Source organism: Branchiostoma floridae, chromosome 6 (genome assembly GCF_000003815.2).
Source record: "Branchiostoma floridae strain S238N-H82 chromosome 6, Bfl_VNyyK, whole genome shotgun sequence".
Classification (NCBI taxonomy): Eukaryota; Metazoa; Chordata; class Leptocardii; order Amphioxiformes; family Branchiostomatidae; genus Branchiostoma; species Branchiostoma floridae.
In genome coordinates this window covers 7,366,131-7,387,174 of record NC_049984.1, presented here as the reverse complement: position 1 = coordinate 7,387,174, position 21,044 = coordinate 7,366,131, and the positions used below count along the sequence as shown (strand labels likewise).

The 21,044-nt window shown below is 39.6% G+C and overlaps 2 protein-coding genes and 1 non-coding gene across 3 annotated transcripts; all 3 read right to left on the bottom strand.

Moving 5' to 3' along the window:
- Nucleotides 1-398: 398 nt before the first annotated feature.
- Nucleotides 399-11,443, bottom strand: LOC118418622 (acyloxyacyl hydrolase-like). The gene is made up of 22 exons (XM_035824626.1): nt 11,093-11,443; nt 10,537-10,632; nt 9,914-9,974; nt 8,447-8,546; nt 8,120-8,179; nt 7,745-7,815; nt 7,386-7,446; nt 6,932-7,002; nt 6,512-6,560; nt 5,891-5,939; nt 5,378-5,472; nt 4,999-5,068; nt 4,762-4,795; nt 4,549-4,631; nt 3,991-4,030; nt 3,419-3,493; nt 3,138-3,213; nt 2,682-2,778; nt 2,281-2,339; nt 1,913-1,972; nt 958-1,131; nt 399-659 (listed from the first exon to the last, which is right to left on the bottom strand). Exons 1-22 carry the CDS (start codon nt 11,190-11,192, stop codon nt 531-533), a joined length of 1,710 nt encoding a protein of 569 aa, XP_035680519.1. The 5' UTR covers nt 11,193-11,443; the 3' UTR covers nt 399-530.
- Trnap-agg lies at nt 9,239-9,310 on the bottom strand. Its single transcript has one exon. It is a non-coding gene; the product is annotated as a tRNA-Pro (tRNA).
- A 1,651-nt stretch (nt 11,444-13,094) lies between the features above and the next one.
- On the bottom strand, nt 13,095-20,851 carry LOC118417626 (short transient receptor potential channel 4-associated protein-like; the record flags this gene model as incomplete). Its single annotated transcript, XM_035823238.1, is given in 14 exon segments — nt 13,095-14,667; nt 15,126-15,201; nt 15,667-15,806; nt 16,177-16,286; nt 16,737-16,848; nt 17,244-17,384; nt 17,944-18,034; nt 18,305-18,388; nt 18,759-18,804; nt 19,043-19,098; nt 19,392-19,450; nt 19,798-19,837; nt 20,156-20,235; nt 20,724-20,851. Coding segments are annotated over 14 exon segments (1,280 nt in total), but the record flags the coding sequence as incomplete, so codon positions are not given.
- Between the last annotated feature and the right edge of the window lie 193 nt (nt 20,852-21,044).

Below are 21,044 nucleotides of genomic sequence, written 5' to 3'. Positions count from 1 at the left end.
AGAAAACCACTTAGTGAATTAAGCAAGTTATGTGGTTTATGAGGTGCAGCTACATGCAGCTGCATCACACTTATGGTGGCCTGCCCAACAATTGCAGGGAGGAGCCAGTTACAGCTAGCCCTGGACAGCGTATCATATCATCATGTAGCCAATTCAAACAGACATTGACATTCGTAAATAGTTTCATCAGGTTGGTAGATCAATTGAACAAAGTCTTCCTCGTTATACAACCTTCTTTAATTCTTCAACATTTCAATGACCATCTGTCATTTTCATCAGTACAAAATGAAAATAAAAAACAGTTTGTTCAATTGACATCGTTATAAAAGTTGGAAACCTGTAATTCCTACAAGTGCACATTATTTCAAGGACCATTCATGCTTGGTTTCTTCTCCGTTGATCATGCTTATGACATTATTGCTGTATAGCCAATTGCCATAGGAACTTCCAGGCTTGAAATAGCCTGGTCATAATACTACAGTATCACTTGATCAATATGCCATTGTCTACTCCATCAGATATAATCTTGTTCAGTATCCACCCTGGTCTCCAAAAAGTTGCTTGATTCTGTCGTTGTTTAGGTTGACCTTCCCCAGCAATTCAGGGTGTTCCTTTTCCATCCACTCCCAAATGTAATCCGCAGAAAGGGCATTTGCCAACTGTGAAATGAAGCAAAACAAGATCTGAGTGTTTGTGCATGTACCTGTAAATTAGGACCAAAGCTCTAACTTGTAGGTAATTTGTTTTTAATAATTTTTTTCGGCAATGAGTGCAAGGAGCCCTGGTAGAAATCAGATGGTACCCAGGCAAGTAATCAGTAGCAAACTAAATGAAAATCAGTTTTTGATGGAGAGTGGACAGAAGAGAATTGGTATCTATAATACGGCTGGATACCAGGCTAGCCCAAAGTTGCTTAAGATATTAAAAACAACACTGGAATGGTACCATGTGACCTACCTGATTGATATGAAAGCCATCAACGGGTTCAATTAACTCCCATCCATGTCCCCCTTGTGCTTCCCACTTGGCGATCACTGCATCTATGGGGATATCCTGGTATATCAGCTTGAAGTTCTTGTACAGAGAAGTGGCCGTGATGTTTTTCAGCACATCGTTCAGCTCAAAAGCTCTCTGCAAAAAGTTGTTTTTCAAAGTTCAACAAATTTTGAAGTGAATTCAGCCAACCATAGTTGCTCAAGAAACGGGACGTGATTTGGAAACGATTAGTCTTTCATCAGTGACACTTGGAACTGTAACAGCAACTCTTCGCCCTAGGTCAGAAACATCATGATTGAGACCAGCCCAATTGCTCACTATGAGTGAGGACTAACTGACCCAATAGGCGAAGCAGGGGTTACGAGGGCTGCTCGGGAGATTCCCTACCCCTATTTTGGCCGGAATGGTTTGATCCGCTCGGGTGGATGTTCGCACATGTGGCGGGTTCTTTAACGTGCTTGGGGTGTTGCTCTCCCCGAACACGGGACCTCCATTTAACGTCCTATCCGAAGGACGGCCCAAGCCGAAGCTAGGTACTCATTTTCACTTGAGTGAAGTGAGGAAAGTCGTGTAAAGTGCCTTTCCCAAGGGCGCAAGATCGGTAACACAGCAGGCGGATTCGAACCCACAACCTCTCGGTCACGGGCCGAAGAAACTACCACTGCGCTACACTGAGAGTATTCTGACACTGACAAAAGACAGCAGATGCTGTCTGAAACGTTTCACCATTTCCAAAATCATATCTAGTTGCTTGAGAAACTGTTGTTAATCTTCTAACCTGGATGTCTAACATTCATCAACGAAAATGGAAGTGATCTACAGTTTTAGAAAATATGTTCTTTTCTTGCTTATTTGTCACATAATCGTTGTCTTATTTGTATATTTTACTTGAGAATGTTTGTTTTGGATTACTCACTTGGGTTGTCAGGTATCGGAGGGTAGAGTTAGCATTCAACCAGCCAGTACAAGGGGAGATCTGCAAACAAAACATACAAAAAATCTGCTTACAAAAATTTCATCAATGGTAAAGACGTTGACGCCTATAATCCTATTTGGTAATTAGTTTAAAGATTACACATGGAGATAGGGGGATATCGCAGTGCTAATATGGGAAGACTTGTGGATAACCAAAATTCTCAGGAGTTTAGCTAAGTCCATCTTTGCATGACTCCATGATACTGTATACAAAAAGCTCACTCTGATAATGAGTTTTTTGTCAATTCACTGACAACTAAAGGTCAAACAAAAGCAAAACCTATTGAAGGACACTTGAAAGACACTGACCTCCAGACAGTTCAAGAAGGTGTACATATCCCTGTAAGTTACATCATTTCTGAGACTTCCTGAAATGTATAACAGCAACAGTTACTTATTGTTACAATTTCTTTAAAACATCTGAGACATCATGTTGATTACTGTTGTCCAGTCTGTTTTGAAACAAAGGATGATTTTTGAGTGAATGAGTTTCCTGTGAAGGATGATCTTCAGCAATCATTTGAACATTAATAATGAAATATAAAACACCAATTTGAAATCAGGCATATGACAGCTTAATGAGGAAAATAGGCAATTGCTGGAGGTAATACCACTTTAATTAGCTTTTATTTAATTTACTCATATCTGAATTCTTGTAGAGACTGTGTTTAGTGTTCTAAGAGTGCATGAAAGAATATTAAGTTGTTCACCTAGTGGATGGATCCTGTCGTGCACGTTGGCATAGAGCAGGCTGCCATTGGCCAAGCTTGTGAGCCAAACATGGCTGCCTTCAGGGAGAACACCATCCTGAAAAGATGCATCATAACATTACTGTAAAGTCATGTTTGTTTGCGGGGACTTGATTTGTGTTGAGGAGGTTTTTTCTGTATTCTGGCTTCGAGATGGAAGCAATACTGCAGTCAGCAGTGACCAATCCATGGAAAAACATACTTGTGATACAGGTCAAGATTTCACAGTAAAATCACCAGGTACATTTCAACATTTATGTCAACATTTTCTAACAGTGCAGTTTCCTTGAAGAAAAATATAAAGTCTGATTCTGACTTTGGATGAGGTTATACTCTCCTTCACTTATTATACATTTTCAGACAGCCACACTATCAATATGTTTGAAAACAACTTGCACTAACTATGTAAGGACTCACCAAGTACTGCAATGTATCCAGCATATATTTTCTGAAGTCTTTGGGTTTAGTCATGTGAGACAGGGTGTCCGGGTGCCTAAGTTGTTAGAAAAGACAAAATAAAGCAAAACTCATTACTGGCTTATTTACTGAAATTAGTAATACACCTGCATGGGAGGTACCAGCAACGCTTTATGCTAAATCCAGAAGAGATGTATACACCTCCTCTTCCCCTTAAATAAGAAATATTTCAACAGTTACTGTCAAAGTTAAGTCAACATTACAATTCATTAAACACTTACCCATTGCACACATCATTTCCCACCAGCTCAATGTTGACTATCGCTGGGTAATCAGATATCCGATTTCTTACCAAACTGTAAAGTAGATGTACATGTGGTCATTTAAGATAGAACTAAATTGTTTTTGCAACATCAAATGACAGACGAAACAGATATGGCTCTAACACAGCAGTCTCTATTTTGCATGTCTCTTGAAGTTTCAATGGAAGTTGCAATTGCTCATGATATAATTGCAGTAACAAAATGTTTGACTCATGATCATATACGCTGTTATGTATGTTACCCAAAACAATTAAGCTACATCAGCTGAAAAAATATATAAACCCCCCAAAAGCCCTGTAAGGTCAGTCAGTATCATTTATTGGATGCCAAGATTTTATAATTTTATTGATGTCAGTGGAGACCTAATCACATAACTTTACCAAATTTCATACAACTTCTCGAGTTATGCTTTTCAACTACCAACAAACACTGTGATTATATAATACAAAAAAACAAAATTTACTCTTCTTGGCAAAGATAATCCTTACACTTTTACACAATGTCCAGAGAGTAGATTTGTTACAACTTACCTTCTTACAATTGTGCTATTCATACTCCCAGATCTCCCACCTTGGGGAAAATAGAAAATTTACAGATGCAATGATTTATCACAAACTTGGTCTGTTATCTATAGGGTTCAGCCACCGTCAATCAGTTCGACAAACGGCCAAGTCAATTGGGTGATAGGTGAAGGTAAATCAGCTTTCCTCTGATAAGGCAATCTCTTCTTTTTTTGTGGCTAAATTGTCCTCTGAAAGATGAATGATAGTGGAGCACTTTGCATGCCTCAGTGAATACAGAATTACTCATAGCCTTACAGATTGCATAACACCAAAGTACATAGTACATTTATTGATATGCTCAACAAATGTATGTAACAACAAGTAATACACACGTACTAGACCGTGTTTGTAATACCATTTAACTTCTGATAACATCACAATGAACATATAGCGACCTGTTTGAGAACTAGTGATATGGTTGCTTGTGTCAGAGACTAAAATGTTTCGAAAGGTTACTTGACACCTTGCTATTATTAATGATTATTGTCTGCACAAAACGTACTGAGTAGGAATCCTGGTACTTACCATTCACACCTAGATTCTGGTAGTCCCTGTGGTTACAGCGGTTTCGTTCACGTAGTCTCATATAGATGGAGTCCACAGGTCCTCTGACGAATATAATAATTCATGAAAATACACTTGATAGTGACCTTTCTAGGAGCTTTGCTACATACACTTGTGTATCAAACTCCCAAACATTGAACATAGACAGTGTCATAGGCATCAAAAGATACTCACTTGATGACCTCTCCAAAAGTGTTGTTCATGTGTCCTAGGATATTAAACAAAAATCAAAATGAATGTGTTATAAGTTGCAATGGAAGATTTCATCGGTGTCATCTTAAAACTGAGAGCTGTATCATACAACATTCACACACCTATCCCTGTCCCTGGTGCTGAACAACATCCACTGCTTGTTACTTAAACCCTGTCATTAAAACCCAGATAAAACCCCTTCGCTTCCTTCACAGTTACCTGTAGCTGTGGAAAGTTCAGGCCAGTCAATTTCATTCTCTAGGATGAAGATCAAGTCTTTGAAGACAGACTGTGAAAAAATAGAATCATATTTTGTTATCATCAAACATCTAGCGATTATTGACAATTTTGTGGACGCGGTATGGTGATAGTATATTCTAGGGTAAATTATCAAGACTTAAAGATAGGTTACACTGAACTTGAGAGTACATCAAACTTGTTCTTGACATACCATCTATGTGGCTTTCTTGAAATTGTTATTATTATTTTTGTTTAAATCAATTAAGAGTAATTAATATTAAGCAATAGCTTTTGTATGTCCACACAATGAACATCATGCTCTTGTCAGCAATGGAATGCAAACTGTTCCTGCACGTACTGGATTCAAACTCTTAGCCTCAAACCACTGTGGGGGCAGGTGGAAGTGTGCTCCGATGGAGTCTCCCAACAGTATCATACCCCTGGGCTCTGTTCCTGCAGAGAGATATCATCATCTGTTTATCATCCTGTTATTGTGCTGTTTATGGGGCAGCATCCCACAACCATGACAAGGTGGAGTTTCTATTCAATTTTCGATATTCCTAGGCTTCCCTCTCTTCTCTCTGTTTTAGATGTTACATTTTGCTGTGTACTTTTGTATCTTTTCGAATGATAGTACTGTTGATAGGAACAACATCCCTCAACCATGGTAAGGTGGAGTTTCTGACCATTTTTTAAACCTTCCTTGGCTTCTCTCCCTTCTCTCTGTTTCAGATGTTTAAATTTTGCTGTCTACTATTGTTTCTTTTAAAACAAAAGTGACTTTTTCGATAATTACGACAGTTAATCAGAATAGTCAGTAGCTATAGGCTAGAAAGTTGCCTCTGAGAAGCCGAAATAATCTGTGACTTACCATTACAAAGAACATCCTCATAGGGCAAGCCTGTTTCAGAATCCAAACCCTGGGAAAGGACAGGGCAATAATTAATACTAATCTGTGTTTGTGGGGGGGAGGGGCGTCATCAGCATTATGGGTGTCAGAGATCTGTTGAATCACTGGTGAATTGTGCAACTTCCACACTCCTCCCTGTATCTGGTACTGAGCCACACACCATCCCTGTCTCTGGTGTTGAACAACATTCACGCACCCATCCCTGTCCCTGGTGCTGAACAACATCCATGCATCCATCCCTGTCCCTGGTGCTGAACAATAATCATGCATTCATCCCTTTCCCTGGTGCTGAACACAAGTAACACTCATGTCCCTGTCCCTGGTGCTGAACAGCATTCACACTTACATCCCTGTCCCTGGTGCTGAACAGCATTCACACTTACATCCCTGTCCCTGGTGCTGAACAACATTCATGCCTCCATCCCTTTCCCTGGTGCTGAACACCAGTAACACTCATGTCCCTGTCCCTGGTGCTGAACAACATTCACACACCCATCCCTGTCCCTGATACTGAACACCAGTAACACACACAACCCTGTCCCTGGTGCTGAACAACAATGTAGTGTGATGTGTTCTACTCACAAATATGCCATTACAGTTGGAGTCTGTCAGCTTATCACCATCAACTGGTCTGAAAGCATAAAATGATTACATGTGTAAGAAACTTTAGTAAAACATCTTTACTGGTCAATAAAGCAAAATTTCAATGTTCAATAATAGTTACACTGTCAGGTATGGTGCAGTAGAAATATTCTGTTCCTGTGAATACAGTAATAGTCATACAATGTCCCTATGGCACAAGTAATGAATATCAGGACATCAATACTGCTTTGCGATATGGCCTGCTATACCTTACCCTTTGTATCTCTAACACCAAAGCAGCAGAAAGTTTGCTGTATAACATTGCTGATCACCTAACAAGGGATGTTGGCTTAATAGGAGAAGTTTGTGACAAAAACCTAGATAACTAAAAAGTGTACAATGTAGAGAACCTCCAATTACCTTGCTCCTGGATGATGCCTGGAGTCAAGGTCATTACAATCTTTCCCACGCCAGGAGCTTCCCCTGAACGTCTGCAAATAGACAAGGCCACGAGAATGACAGATGTTTGTCAATCAGCATAGTCATGGATATGTATTATAGGGTAATAACAAGTATGGACTTGTTTTGAATACTTGAATTGATAATTTGAATGTTACAGAGTAAGGCACTAGGAAGATGTTTTAAGAAAAGATGCAAAAATTAGAATTGGTATCTAACGTTACTGTCAACTAAGGGTCATAATAACTGCAAACATGTGCTGTCTTTCATTGTGGCCATTATGCAAAATAGATATCACAAATCTGATTTTTATTGTGCTGGAAAATCAAAGTGCTGAGAAGTTAATGAAAAAAATAGTAATGATCTGTCAGTGCCATGCAGCATTTCTCAGAGCTACAGAAAGCACGAATCTCACCTTCATGGTGCTGAATCCATCTTTGTCCAGGTCCTCAGCAGGGAGATGTGAGGAGAATGCTCTACAGGCAAATAGGCAGGTTTGTTATGTCACATTACATTACTAACGTTACATGTACAAACTCATGATTGGTTCCAACAATACATCAAGGACCACTGACATATTGTGCTAAATTCAGGAAGGCACTGGCTATACTTTGTGCTAAAAAAACTGATACAAGTGAAATTAAATGTAAATGTCTTTTCCAATGTAAAATGTAATAACGGCATATTTCTGGAATAAGAATTCATTTTATCACTAAGTTGAGAATACAAAATCATCAAACGTTAGTGATTTTGTATTCATGAACAAATAATTACCTGTCAAAGATATCGCAGATCTCCTTTATTCCTGGTATATCACAGATGTCTGCGAATCCACGTCCCTCCCGCTGTGAAAGAAAAGCTGATGATGACATTTATATTGCTTGCTGTAGGGGCCACAAAACCTTTCATTGGTCAAGACCTGACCACATAGCATCACAATAACCCTGGTCTATGCCTATGGCTCTTGCATTATGCTATTGAACCTCAAACAAGCAAAAGCCATGAACAAAGCCACAAATGCACACTTCTAAAAGCATAACCTTCTTCATTCATACAATACTGTATATATAGGAATGCAAAGGAGCACTGTTGACTATGTACATGTATTTTCGATAATGATGATCATTTATAAATTAAAACAAGTCATACCATTTTCTTTGCATCCTGGTACATAGGTTGAATTCTCCTCAGTGCTGCCTCCATACCTTCCTATAGACCAAGATAAAAAGAAATCATCAAAGATGTGAAGAAACAAACAAATGAATCTATTGTTTTGTATAACATTGCCATGTTCTGTGTGTTAAGTCATTAGTTCAACCCTCCTGCCCACTTTCATAATGATTTTATTGGGAAGGCCAACTTTTTCTCTTTTACAATTTCATTTTCTTCGCACGCAAGCTCACATCAGTTTTGGGAAGTCATCCATATAAAATCGAATGAGCACAGCCTTTAATAGTGGACCAGCCATGTATATACCTTTGGTGGTGGGAAGATATGACAGGCCTGGTGACCAGGATCAACCTTACAGAAACCAATGGCATGGCACACTACGTCTGGGGTCTCCTTGTTATAAATCCTGGGATAAGAAACAAGAATTAAAAGAAAACAGTCTGAACAATGACAAAAGCTAAAACTGAAAAAAATCACCACTGGCTGAGAAAGCTCCTTTGAAAAAGCCTCTTGCTGCTGGCCGGGAGAAACAAGAATCTGAACAATTTAAAGAGCCAAGAATTATGCATAAAAACGCACCACGCTCTTGAATACTTAAAAATACTTGATAAAAAGGAAAAGGAATTTAAAAAGAAACAAGTGATATGGAATGGCAATAGGTGCCATACATCTCACTTTTTCCCACGTTTAATTTCCAAGCAGATGTACTTATGATTTTCGTCTAACTTTTCTACTTTTACCCGGAAGTAAGGTCCGTTACTTCCGGGTTCTTCGTGGGTGACAGATATAACATTAAGTTAAAGGCGTTTAAAGTGTTGTAACATTTACTATTACAATTTTCATTGAAACTTGAAACTTAGCTTCAAGTTCTACGGAATTATGTTTTTATACATTTCGCTACATAAACGTTTAGTATGATAAATTCCGCCATACTCCCATAGCAAACATTATGAAATGACGTCCTACGATTCAGACTGTGTTACGAACTACCGAAAAGTCTAAAAATGTATAAAGAAAGAAACATTTCAAACCAATAACGACGCTATTTACGAAGGATATCACAAACAGACGGAAGCAAAAGAGAAAAAAAATCTGACAGGGCTTGCCCGGGAATCGAACCCGGGACCTCTCGCACCCTAAGCGAGAATCATGCCACTAGACCAGCAAGCCTTGCTGACGGTGCTCGCTGATCTAACAGTTTTTCAACAATAGACTTAAAAGCGCCGCCTGTCGAATGATAAACAGTTGTGCATACAAAGAGAGTACAACTGATTTTGAGTTTACTGGGATGGCCTTTTGCATATGGACACCTCGTTCGAGTACAGCAAGCTTTAAGTATCTTAACGTTATGTTTAAAAGAAATGATAGCCCTGGCCTACTCTAAGCCAGATAGCCAAGAATTAATCCCTTTCAGCGCGTCCATGGTTACACACTGTTGGAAGAGACATCTAGCGGTATATGCCATAATTGCCATTACATTGCGTTACAGGTGTCTTGGCACTATGGCAGTTCAACTTTCAAGCAAAACTTCCGTCAATTCAATAAAGACACGCCCCAACATTTCAGTGAAGAAGGGAGCTCATGTGAATGACCAAAATCTCTAGCAAAATAGTAACGTTAATATCATCATTGGCATGCTGATACTCAAAAATGTCGAATTAAAGGGGTGTCGAATTTATGGTTCCCTGACTGAGATATAACTTGTGAGGTGAAAATCGATAAAACACCGTAATTAAATTATTTTCTGCTCAGAAATACAAAAGTTGAACTCACGCTTCTGCTATGTAAGGAGCAAAAACCTCCGCGCCTGCTCGGCATGGGGCCTGCAGTTGCTCTGATGACGAAAAAAAATCATTGAACGTTATAACTCAGATGAAACTGGAAGTAAGGTTAAATGTCTGATTGCTTTATCTTTGTCAAATTGATTTAACGTTTATTTAATCTACTACCGTCCTGCGGGACACCCTACGGCTACTCGGTTATTTTCTGGCATGGCGGGGCCCGGGGATTTTTTAAACTCGGACTTAAAATCAACCCGGGGCCCAGGAACAAATAGACGTCGTCACCTTTCCGCGTGAAAATGCTAGTACCGAGACTCGGTAATCTCCAAGCAGATCCTACGGTGTCATATGATAGTATCAAAGCTGGCCAAGGAGTATAGCCAGCCAAAGGGAGTCAGACGGGCAACGGAACATACTAGTAACCGTTACACACTTCTAGGCCGGCTTCACTCCTCTGCCAGCTTTTGATCATGACTAATCTTATGCTAACCCGTAGGATCTGCTTGGAGATTAATCAGAAGGTACCCCCGCGGTATCCGGCGGTCAACCGACCGGCATTAGATAAAAAGGGGCAGAGAGACAGGGCGACCGGGGAGGGAGAAAGGCCAGCGTTACCTGGTAAAAAGGAGCATAATCGTTCCAAAGCGTCCACTGCTCCTTCGTCGTACACTTGAGCCAACTGCTCCACAATCCCCACCAACACTGTGCATACTGGGAAGAACAGTGGGGTTATAGAAGCAATGCTCAGTTTGCACTTAAGTCAGATTTAGTCTATCTGACAACGCACTCAGTAACGTTACATTTTTATTTGTCTATGTTGTTATGTTATGTGCATATATTCTGTTTTACTATAGGTCAGTAAGTATAACACAGAGCGTTGTGTTTTTATTTTTCATAACATGGACACATCTTATGTTATGAAACATTACATGGACCACGCTGGTGTATAGACCTCCGGCAAAATGCATGTTACTAGTATTTTGACAGTGTTTTGAAATTCATACAAATCTGTACAAACAAAACAAATTATTTCACTCATATCTTTCTTTCTATGACCTTGAATCAACTGATTACTAGGTGTACGTCTAGGCGGGGGTTGCAGAACTTGCGTGCGTGTAACGTTCAACATTTACGAATTACACGTATAGTATGGATACAGAAATGTTACTACCTGCACAGTTCGTTCCTCCGTTGGCATCCCGAACCTTACCGGCCCTGGCTAGGGGTAAAAGGGCCAAGAAGATACACAGGAGTCCAAAAGATCGCCACATTTTGTTTCCCACCGGAACTTTAATACCGCTCTCGGGAAAAGCTCATGACCTGAGTCCAGTCCAAAGGCCAGGAGTCGTACGAACTGTGAGAGCCGATTGACCAGGCGTTTGCCCTGCCCCACCGTACATGTAAATATTGGCTCCCCTTTGGGTTCCGATAAGATTTCGGTCACGAGTTTCAATCATTAGGTCCAAAGGCCGGATAAAGTAGCTCACAGGCGGGATACTGGCTTCCCTATTGTGATTCATGGCTGTTTAATTTCCCCCAGTCTTACGCAGAAGCAGCGATCTTTGTCAAATGAGGAACTATGACTTTCGTCAAATTAAAACGTTTCCGGGTTTGTCCCAACAGTATTACCCCCGGCCCCAGTGAAAGCTAGGGAGATATTTCGCACTATTTAAAAGTCTTTCGAGTAATACTGCATTCCACGGTCTTCCTTTTACACATTTTCCGAAGCGCTTCCTATGTCGCTAAATAATCTGTTTGTTTGATACAGTGTAAGTATATTGCAAGTTCTTGTCCGAAGATAAAACTGCAACATATCTCGTCATGGATCAAGGTGGGGATGGGGGTTTCCCTGGTTAGTCTAGAGATATTATTAGTGCAAACACACGTGACACGTGACTTGACATTTCAAGCAACTATTTTGCAGCTACAAAATGCCAAGGACAGTACACAAGACCTTGAAAATACCTCTTGTCTGTCGAGGGAAGTTTTGCTTTTCAAAAACCACAATACCGGTTCCTTCCGTACATGAACATAAGTTATGACACAATGTTGCGGCATTTTTGTTGCATCGTGTCATTCTGGTCACGAGTTTCTTTGGAGCTTTTGTGACTCACACAGAACGGCATTTTTCAACTTCTTTAACTCTTTTCACAGAAGGATGAAAATACTATAGTCTAAAGTGAACCATACTCTATTAAATTCCAAAAACTTTGACAAAGAACTTTAATATCAGAACAAAGGACTAAACACAGCAAAGATGACTTGAATTGTACGATAAGACAACCAGCCTGTACTACTGCTTACTACCTCAAGGCCCTAAAGGAATGAGTTTCACCTCACGGGGTGTTGATTCTCTCTGTCGGGGTCTGTGAGTTCGCAGCATTAACTCAAGATCTTTTCGATGTACATGTATTTGTTGGATTTTTTTTACATCGCTAGTTAAGTGAGATCACATGGTGCACGGTGACTTTGGGCACCATAGCATTATTTTCAGGTCATGAAGAATTACTGACTCACCCAACTATTAAAACGGTAGTTGGTCGCCCATAGCTAATGATGGCCGGTACAGTTTGGAGCGAATTTGCTAATCTCCAAGCAGAGGTTAGACCAATGCCTCAGTTTATGGATGTGACGGAAAAAATCTAAAGTATACTGTCAGCTTTAATTTTTATCCGCCCCACTCATTGTTTGGGAGCTCATGTTATTGATTTTCGTATAATTCCTTGCTAAACGTGTCATTCTAAAATGATTTTCAACAGTTTCATGTGACGAAGTTCAGATTTTTTGGGACGAATGGGGTATTTTTTTCCGGTCTCAACAAGCAAATTTCTGTCCAGGGACGGAGGGACAGGTCCTGGAGACAGCCATGCAGTGTCTAGTGTTGTAGTATACTCTCCAAGCAGAGGTTAGGCTCCAGCTGTTTTTTAACGTTTTTATCGGGCTTTATATTTTTTATTTTATCTTGCTTCAAGAAAAATGACAAAATACAAAGCCCGATAAAAACGAATAAAATAACGTTAAAAAACAGCCGGAGCCTAACCTCTGCTTGGAGAGTAGTTGTAGTAAACTTCCTGGACATAAATCTAAACAGGTTTTAGGGAATTGCTATCTCTGATTAACAGTGATCAAACATCCTAGTCCACACCACTAGCATCATAATTACTACACAGAGGTTTGTGTGCTACAACTCTTGGTACTCCTTTATTCACTGAAACAATAGAAAAAAACAACATGAATTGCAAGTAATTTCTGATACATAGTCGTTTGCTGTTTTCACAAACTCATAAAAATACATAACAAAATCTTTGAGGGACATTATATATGATATATGTTATAACTTATGCAAGAAAAGTTCCTTTTACACAAGTATGTTAATATGTGCGAAATATTCCACCATAGCTTTCGGTAACGGTAATATATCGTAAGACATCGTAAACCATGAAAGTATTTTTTACAAACATACACACAGAATTCCGCTCACACAATTCCACCAAAAACGTGAAGTTGATTTTGCTTCCAAAGGTTGGGACTTGTTACTTGTTACAAGTAACTTGTTACAACGATAGCCAAATCATATTGGACATGTGGCTATCTGCAGTTGACCTTAAAAAGGCAAATGAGCATCAGCATACCACAGTGTCCTGTAATTCAACTTTGAATGTTTCTAATAAATGTGTTCCTGTTGGTTAATTAAGGGGAAACTCAACTCAAGATATTACTAAAAGATTACATAATCAACAAAATTCTGTAGAATTTCATCACGGATTAACAAAGAAGTGAACCAATTGTCAGTCATGTTTCGTTGCTTTTATCAAAGAGTCATACCTTAAGCATTGATTTTTGCCCTTGTATTAAATCTATTACTCAGAAAACTGCATGTATAATGTGGTGGAGCCTTCAAACAATCTGATAGTAGTGTAGTAGTAGTATCCAGTATTTGATTATACTGCTGCTGGGGTCCCTGACACAGGGGTAGGCAGCAGTAAATGATGTAAGCTCTTTTCCCCTCTTAGCCCAAGTACAGACATCAAGGGAAATTTCTTGCTCAACCAGAATTTTCTCTTCCGTCATGCCAGAGTAAATGGATGTAACGGTGTGTTAACTGTTCCAAGATTTGTGATGTAAAATAATGTATACTGAAAGGAGTCATCTGGTAAACACATGCAAGTCATGAGCTGTACTGAACCTTTTGAACAGCAAGACATACAAGAGGCAAATGTCACAGTAGCAGTGCAGTAGGGTGAGCTAGGGGACTAATTAGAGCCTTGGGTGGCTTTTGAAATCTATGACTGTATCAGCATTCATGAACCAATGACTGTCCAGGCCAACCCGTCTATGTTGTTCAGAAGCACTCTTGACAGTTTGCTTTGGTACTGCAAGTACCCAAAGGGTCCAAGAAAAAATGCTCTCTTGGCTGTGGAAACACATGCAGCTTCAAACCTATTTTTACTGTAGATGTGTTCATCACTGTTATAATGCAGCATAACTTACATATCAATCAAAGAGATACACCTCTCCAACATATAGATCAATAAATCATATTCAAAATAAATCATGATACTGTTTTCACTGGCAAATGGAAAGACACTATTGCAGCTAGTAATGCTGATCTATTTATATCCGATCGCGCTATTCTTCCACGTATGGCTCGTCGATGTAGTGTATGATAGACTCCACGTTAGTCCGGTCCGTGCCTCTCATTGTCAGCGTTGTTTCCCTCCAGTAGTCCAGGGAAATCCCAGAACTCTGAAACGGGACAAAATGGTATGAAGTATTAATTATATTTTTGTGCATGTTCAACTCTATCAAAAATGGAAGAGTGATAGAAGAGTCGGTCTTGATAAAAAAACTATAACTTTAAATCTGTAATTTTTCCCAGCTTTTAAATTGTATGTTCTTTCATTGCCTTTTTGTTTAAAAATAACATGCAAATCGACATACAAACTAATATTTTGGTTCAAAGGCTCCTTTCAATTCTAAATCTCTATCTGTCCCCAGCCTGGTTGCAGCTAGGATCGCCCGAATGCTGAACTGACTAAGCAGAGGCTGAGGACATAATGGTTTAGTTTTCTGTCCGAAACAACAAACCTTACTTTACAGATGTAAGGATGGACAAAGCCCTGCTTTGTTCATGACACTCCTACATGCTACAGTATGGACTACCACTACTTCATGCAGACAAGGAACATAAATGGGAATCAGACCTTGACTACCTTTTCCAGTGCACAGCACTCCTTGTCATTCCTGAGGTAGTGAGATTCCCAGAATCTAAGCAGGCTCCTGTGGAAAATGGAATAATACTCCACTTGTATAGAAGTACAACATGTGGCATATTTTGTATGGAATTTCATACCAAGAAAGGAACCATTTCTAAACATTTTTAAATAGTTTTACACCATTATGTTGTTATTGAACAATTGTATAAAATATACTGTACAATGTATGGCAACTTGTACATTATCTATTTATCTACTGTACAAAAGACTATGCAGTATGGGGTGAGACTACATACTTGAAAAGTCTTTGGTCAAATTCTATACATATTGGCACTTTCTTATGTAAAGCACTAGTACATTAACAATGCAGGTACATTTGTATTATCACGTATCAATATGTAGTTGAATTTGCTCCTTTGATCCATTGAGAAGACAGACATGTATGTAAATGTAAAACACCTACCATCAATAATAGTTGGTACATTTGAAAGAAAAAATATCAGTTCTGGCCAGTTCTGACTGTTTTTACCTGAAGTTGTTGAGAAGAAAGCCTGGGTGGTACCCCCGCATCTCTTCCTCTCGTAGGGACTGGAGGTAGAGCGGGAGGCTGCCACACCGGCGGGCAAACATCAGGATAACTAGCGCTGTGTTCAGGCAGCTGACATTCTCCTGGGGACAGACAGGGGGAGCTGTTACACCACAACACAGTGCATTTATTCATTTGTCTATTAATTTAGAAGTTCAACACATGCAGTCAGGGCTGCCCAACTAGCCTGTGGCTAGTACAAAACACAGTGTACAAGGGAAAATGTACATACATGTACAGTGTAGCTACCTGGACTGTAGGAGGATGAGGGAAAAATCTATTCTAACTAAACCATCATAATCAGCACAGATTCATAATTCCACAGAAATATATCAAATATAAGGCTTGCAAAGAATATTCAAACATGCTCACACAGATGTGCACACACACACACTTGAAACTAAGTGTATATGAAATGAACAAACTATTCACAGAAATGATAGACTTAATTACCTGTGTAAGTGTAGAGACCTGGATGATGTTGATAAGGCTGCACAAGAACTTGGTCCTGTTTTTGGGCTCGCCTACATGTATCAACAGTCGGCACTGTGTGGTCGCAAACTCTGCACACAGACACAAACAAAAAAGCTCACAATTATGAAAAAAACCTTACTTAACAACCTTAAAGACATTTATCTCACATCATCTCATTTTAAAAACTTTTTTAATAGCTATAATGCCTTCCCCATGCTTTTGCTGTATTTGTTGACAGCCAGAAGAGTCGCCAACTTCAACTTCAGAAATCACTAGAGGTTCAAGCGTACTTTTCACATGAAAATCTACCCCATCGTATTGCGGACTTGTGAACATCAGTTTACCTGTTGCACAGTGACTGATAGAACAAGGAGCGTACTACTGTTGAAAATGTAACTTAGAGGTCGCGGCCGGTCAGGGCTGAAATTTCTACCTCCCACCACTAGTCCCCACTAGCCAGGGCTACTGAGGGGGGGGTGGGGCACCGCCCTATCCGCCATTAGGAACGGGAAGGACTTCAACTTGACCACAAGACTCACCGCTGTACTCAGTCTGTTTGGTGGCGAAGTGTTCCTGACTCAGCACCACAGACCTGATGAACATGTTGGAGTCCACCAGGTGGGAGCTCACCTGCTTCAGGAACCGCTGGAACTAAAGTAGAAATAAAAAAACAACTTTGTAAACACAACGTGACCATTTGTTTCCAAACAGGTCTGGAGCTTTAAATGGATTCCCTCTACATTGAATAAAGAAAATGCTGTTTATAAGATGGTACAAATGTCCATTGAAAGAGAACTATCCAATCTGGACTGACAGCAAAAAAAAAAAGAAAAATTGCAATACAGCTGTATATTCACAGCATGAATAAAAGTTATGCTAATTCCTGACCCTATCATTTTAAGCTTACAATTGTAATGGGTACAATGTAATTGTAAGACAAAGTATTGTATAATGTAAATGCCCAATTAATAATGGTTAAGTCCTTCCATAGATAAACTTCCCCCCTCTGAACAATGAGTAGGATAACACCATGTTTTGAGACGTACCTTATCCTCATTGTCCATGAATCTGCTGAACCTCTTGAAGGAGTTGTAGTTGAACTTCATGAGCTCCCCTAGCAGATCGAAGCTGCTCTGCAGGATCTCCTTGTTGTCACAGTCGGGGTCGATGATCACAGACAGGACATGCTGCAGACACAGGAAGTAAAGGTGCTCAATGCAATATTAGGATATCAAGACTAGCTCAATTTACTGGGCGTATTGAATTGCGTAAAAATATTTAGGGACACACACTACACATGTATGACATCCTTTTTTCTGTGTTGCTACCTGCTCTTTGTTTGGATTTTGATTTATGATTATGTTTTACTTATGTTTCATTATACTCAAGTTTTACTTTTTTGTTGTCTTATAAGCCCATGTGGGCTGGTTTTGCCGCCAGATTCCTATGTTGAGCACTACTATGACTGAAGTCACACAACAAAAGCCATACAACGGGGTCACTAGGCAGCTAAGTAGCTGATGTTGTGACCAAATACATAGTCAGTGCAAAAATCCTACTGGGACAGTTTAAGCTTGCCTAAGCGAGAGTTAGTTCAGTCTCCATAAGTGTTAAATGTGGCATTGCACTCAGCAAACTTGTTAAAACAACAACTGGAACTGGTGTTCCTTAGATGTAACACACAATGTTTGTCAATATTTGCATCTTTCACACTTCCAATCTCTTTCCTACACATTTACACCTCACCTCTAACAGCCCCCTCCTGAGCAGCCAGATCTGATCCACGAAACACGTCACACCTCTCAGGAAACTCTCCACAGCGCGACACAGCCAAAACCTACACATCACAACAAGATTGGTTACAGAACTGTATATGGGATACAGTTTAACTTCATCAGGTGGTGCGTTCCTACTTAATGTTCTGAATCAATACCAAGTCTCCATTAGACTGGCAAATATTGGCAAAATTTGCCCAAATAGGGAGAACAATTTGCCAAATGTACTTGATTTTCACAGATGTAAACGTATACGTTTATGTTTATTGAAAAAGCAAATCTTGAAATAAAATAAAAATATGCGCATGTAAAAAAAAAACCCAGGAAATTACCTGAATGGAGATGATGGTTTCTCAGTCTTCATGGTTTGGATGATCTTGGACAACAGGCCCTTCTCACCTCTACACACTAACTCTCTGTAACAGCCACATGGATATATATGTACTACAGCAACTATATACTGGGTATCTTTCCCTTAAGACTGAGGACCTAAAGACTTTCAGGTACAAGCACTGCAGTGGTCAGTACAATTTAGCAATTGGACCTGGACACAAACAGGTTTGGCTAAATATTTGTAAGTCTGTAAGTTTTACAAGAAGTCTTTCATGCAGTAAATTGTTGTCTTTGCATGATTTACATAGTACGACACAGCTATTTACATTATCCTAATACTTATTCCTAAAAAAAGTTTTGCCTATTAGTGTTTTAGTTTGTTCCAAAGCATGCACAAGACACTAAATGTTTATGACTGGACTTGTAAGTGAGGAACATTATTAACTGACTGACCTGTCTATGTCACTGACCTCTGGTACCACAGGTAACTCAGCTTGAACTATGGAGGAGACAGGAGGAAGATTAACACTTGTTCAAACGAAGATTGTATACCAAACTATCAAAGATGTACAACGGTAATTCGCTGAAAGTACTATCAACAAGTTACCACACTTTTTCTCAAAGGCCCCAAGATCAAAATACAGGAACTTGGAGCCAGTGTCTTCACCATACTGTCAAGGCTAGGGAATTAATTTCACTCTACTGACCATCACTTTTAATTTGATAATAGCACTGACCTCTTATTCTTCCCAGTTCATTGAGTTCTGATTCAGACATCATTAGATACTTGTTTCTGTGGGAAAAACAATGAGGGATCATGAACATACAGAATACCTAGAATACTTCGATAGACAAATCTATGAAGGATTTTATTCTTGATAAAGACTTTTTAAAAATCACATGGACAGCATTTTTTTGTGAGCAATACTTGCTAGTATTGCGTATCATCTGCAAATGCACATGAACTAGTAGTCTTGACTGATTCTGTGCTGGTACATTACAATATGAAATGATATATTATTTCACAAAGTCCAGATTCCAGAGGAACTACACTGTTACAGTAATAAAACCCTGTGTTTTACTAACCCGTGGTGATCACAGAAACTGTGGGACAATCTCAGGAACTGAATCTTCAGAGCTATCTCCTGTAAGCAAAGTAAAGTAGCAGTTCAGCATCAGTTCAGCATAAAAGCAGATAAACGTAGTCGAAATTCACCAGTAACTTGAGATTTACTGATTTAACAAATGTGTGCTACCTTTACGTCAGTGACAATGACAAAAGGTAGTGGATTCTGCCTGGAACATCTGATGACTGTTGCCAAAATCATATCCAGTTTCTTGAATAATTTCTATTTGGCGTATGACATATACAACTCAATATTTTTACCATATAGCAAAATGTCCCTCATACAACTGATCCATGGGAAAACACTGTCAAGAAACCTTACATTATGCTGTTTCTTGTAAATGTAAGCTACAATATTGTACTCACAGGACTACATTCACAGGCTTCACCGTGCACTCGTCTTCTTCTGTGGAAATGGAAGGGAGGAGAGGAGAAAATTTCAAAACCAATTCAATATCAAAAGTTTCTGCTGACAATAAGGGTAAACTACATGTACAAGTATGGGGACTATATAGTGGATGTAGCATGGTAAACGAAACACAGTATACCGGATACATTCAATGTTCTGGCAAGCTCTTATACATAGATGACCAAGTTTGATGCTCTCTGAAAAGTTCTATCAGTTTCTTTAACAACCAACAGTTTTTTAAACAATAATATACACATGAAAACAACACTTGCACTACTACCGGTAAATAGAAGGAAGAAAGTTCTGGATACGTACATGTTACACTTCCATATGAGGTCTTCATACAGCTCATTCAGCCGGGGTATCAACTTGTACTTTGCCACCAGTTCTTGCACCTTGGTGGGAAAGATTTTCAAACTCTTTTACCAACTCAGGTCAGTGATCAAGTAAATATGACTACAAAAGTGTCTGTATTGAAAGCAAGAAATAAAAATACTTGCTAATTTTTCTAAGACCATGACTTGTGCAGTAATGGATACCAAGATGACCATGGATACCTTGGTTACCATAGAAACTTAGATGACCATGGATACTCAGGTTACCATGGATACTTAAATGGCCATGGATACTATGGTTACCATGGATACTAAGGTTACCATGATGTTAATCTGAGTATCCATGGTAACCATGGTATCTGGTCCAGACCTTTTGGACTAGTGGTTATGGTGCTGGGGTTTTGGTTATCATGCATACTCCGGTTACCATGGATACCTACTAAACTTATCCTAGATGACTATGGATATCTTGGTTACCACGGATACTCAGGTTACCATGGATACCTTGGTTACCATGGATACCTGGTTACCATGGCTACTAGCCCCACCTTGTTCCTCTGCTTGCCTGTGATGAGGATACACAGCACATACAGCACCTCCACCTTGTACATGATCTCTCGCATGGCCTTCATCGCCATGGGAACTTGGATGGGACCAAAGGGATCGTCCAAAAACTCTGCAAACACAAGGCAGGGATATGGAGTGATGCTGCCTTTATAATTCAGCAGGGTCCACACAGACATGCATTCAACACTTTCAAGGATTCCTACATAACACTCATCTGCCCATCTGCCCATCCACCCATCCATCCATCCATCCATCCATCCATCCATCCATCCATCCATCCATCCATCCATCCATTCATCCAT

Excerpts from the sequence above, each read along its gene's own strand:
- LOC118418622 (XM_035824626.1), bottom strand. The coding sequence starts at position 11,192 with ATGTGGCGATCTTTTGGACTCCTGTGTATCTTCTTGGCCCTTTTACCC. Across the intron at positions 10,633-11,092 it reads CGGAGGAACGAACTGTGCAG|TATGCACAGTGTTGGTGGGG; the intron begins GTAGTAACATTT and ends TGTTCTTCCCAG. Across the intron at positions 4,796-4,998 it reads TGAACTTTCCACAGCTACAG|GACACATGAACAACACTTTT; the intron begins GTAACTGTGAAG and ends TTAATATCCTAG.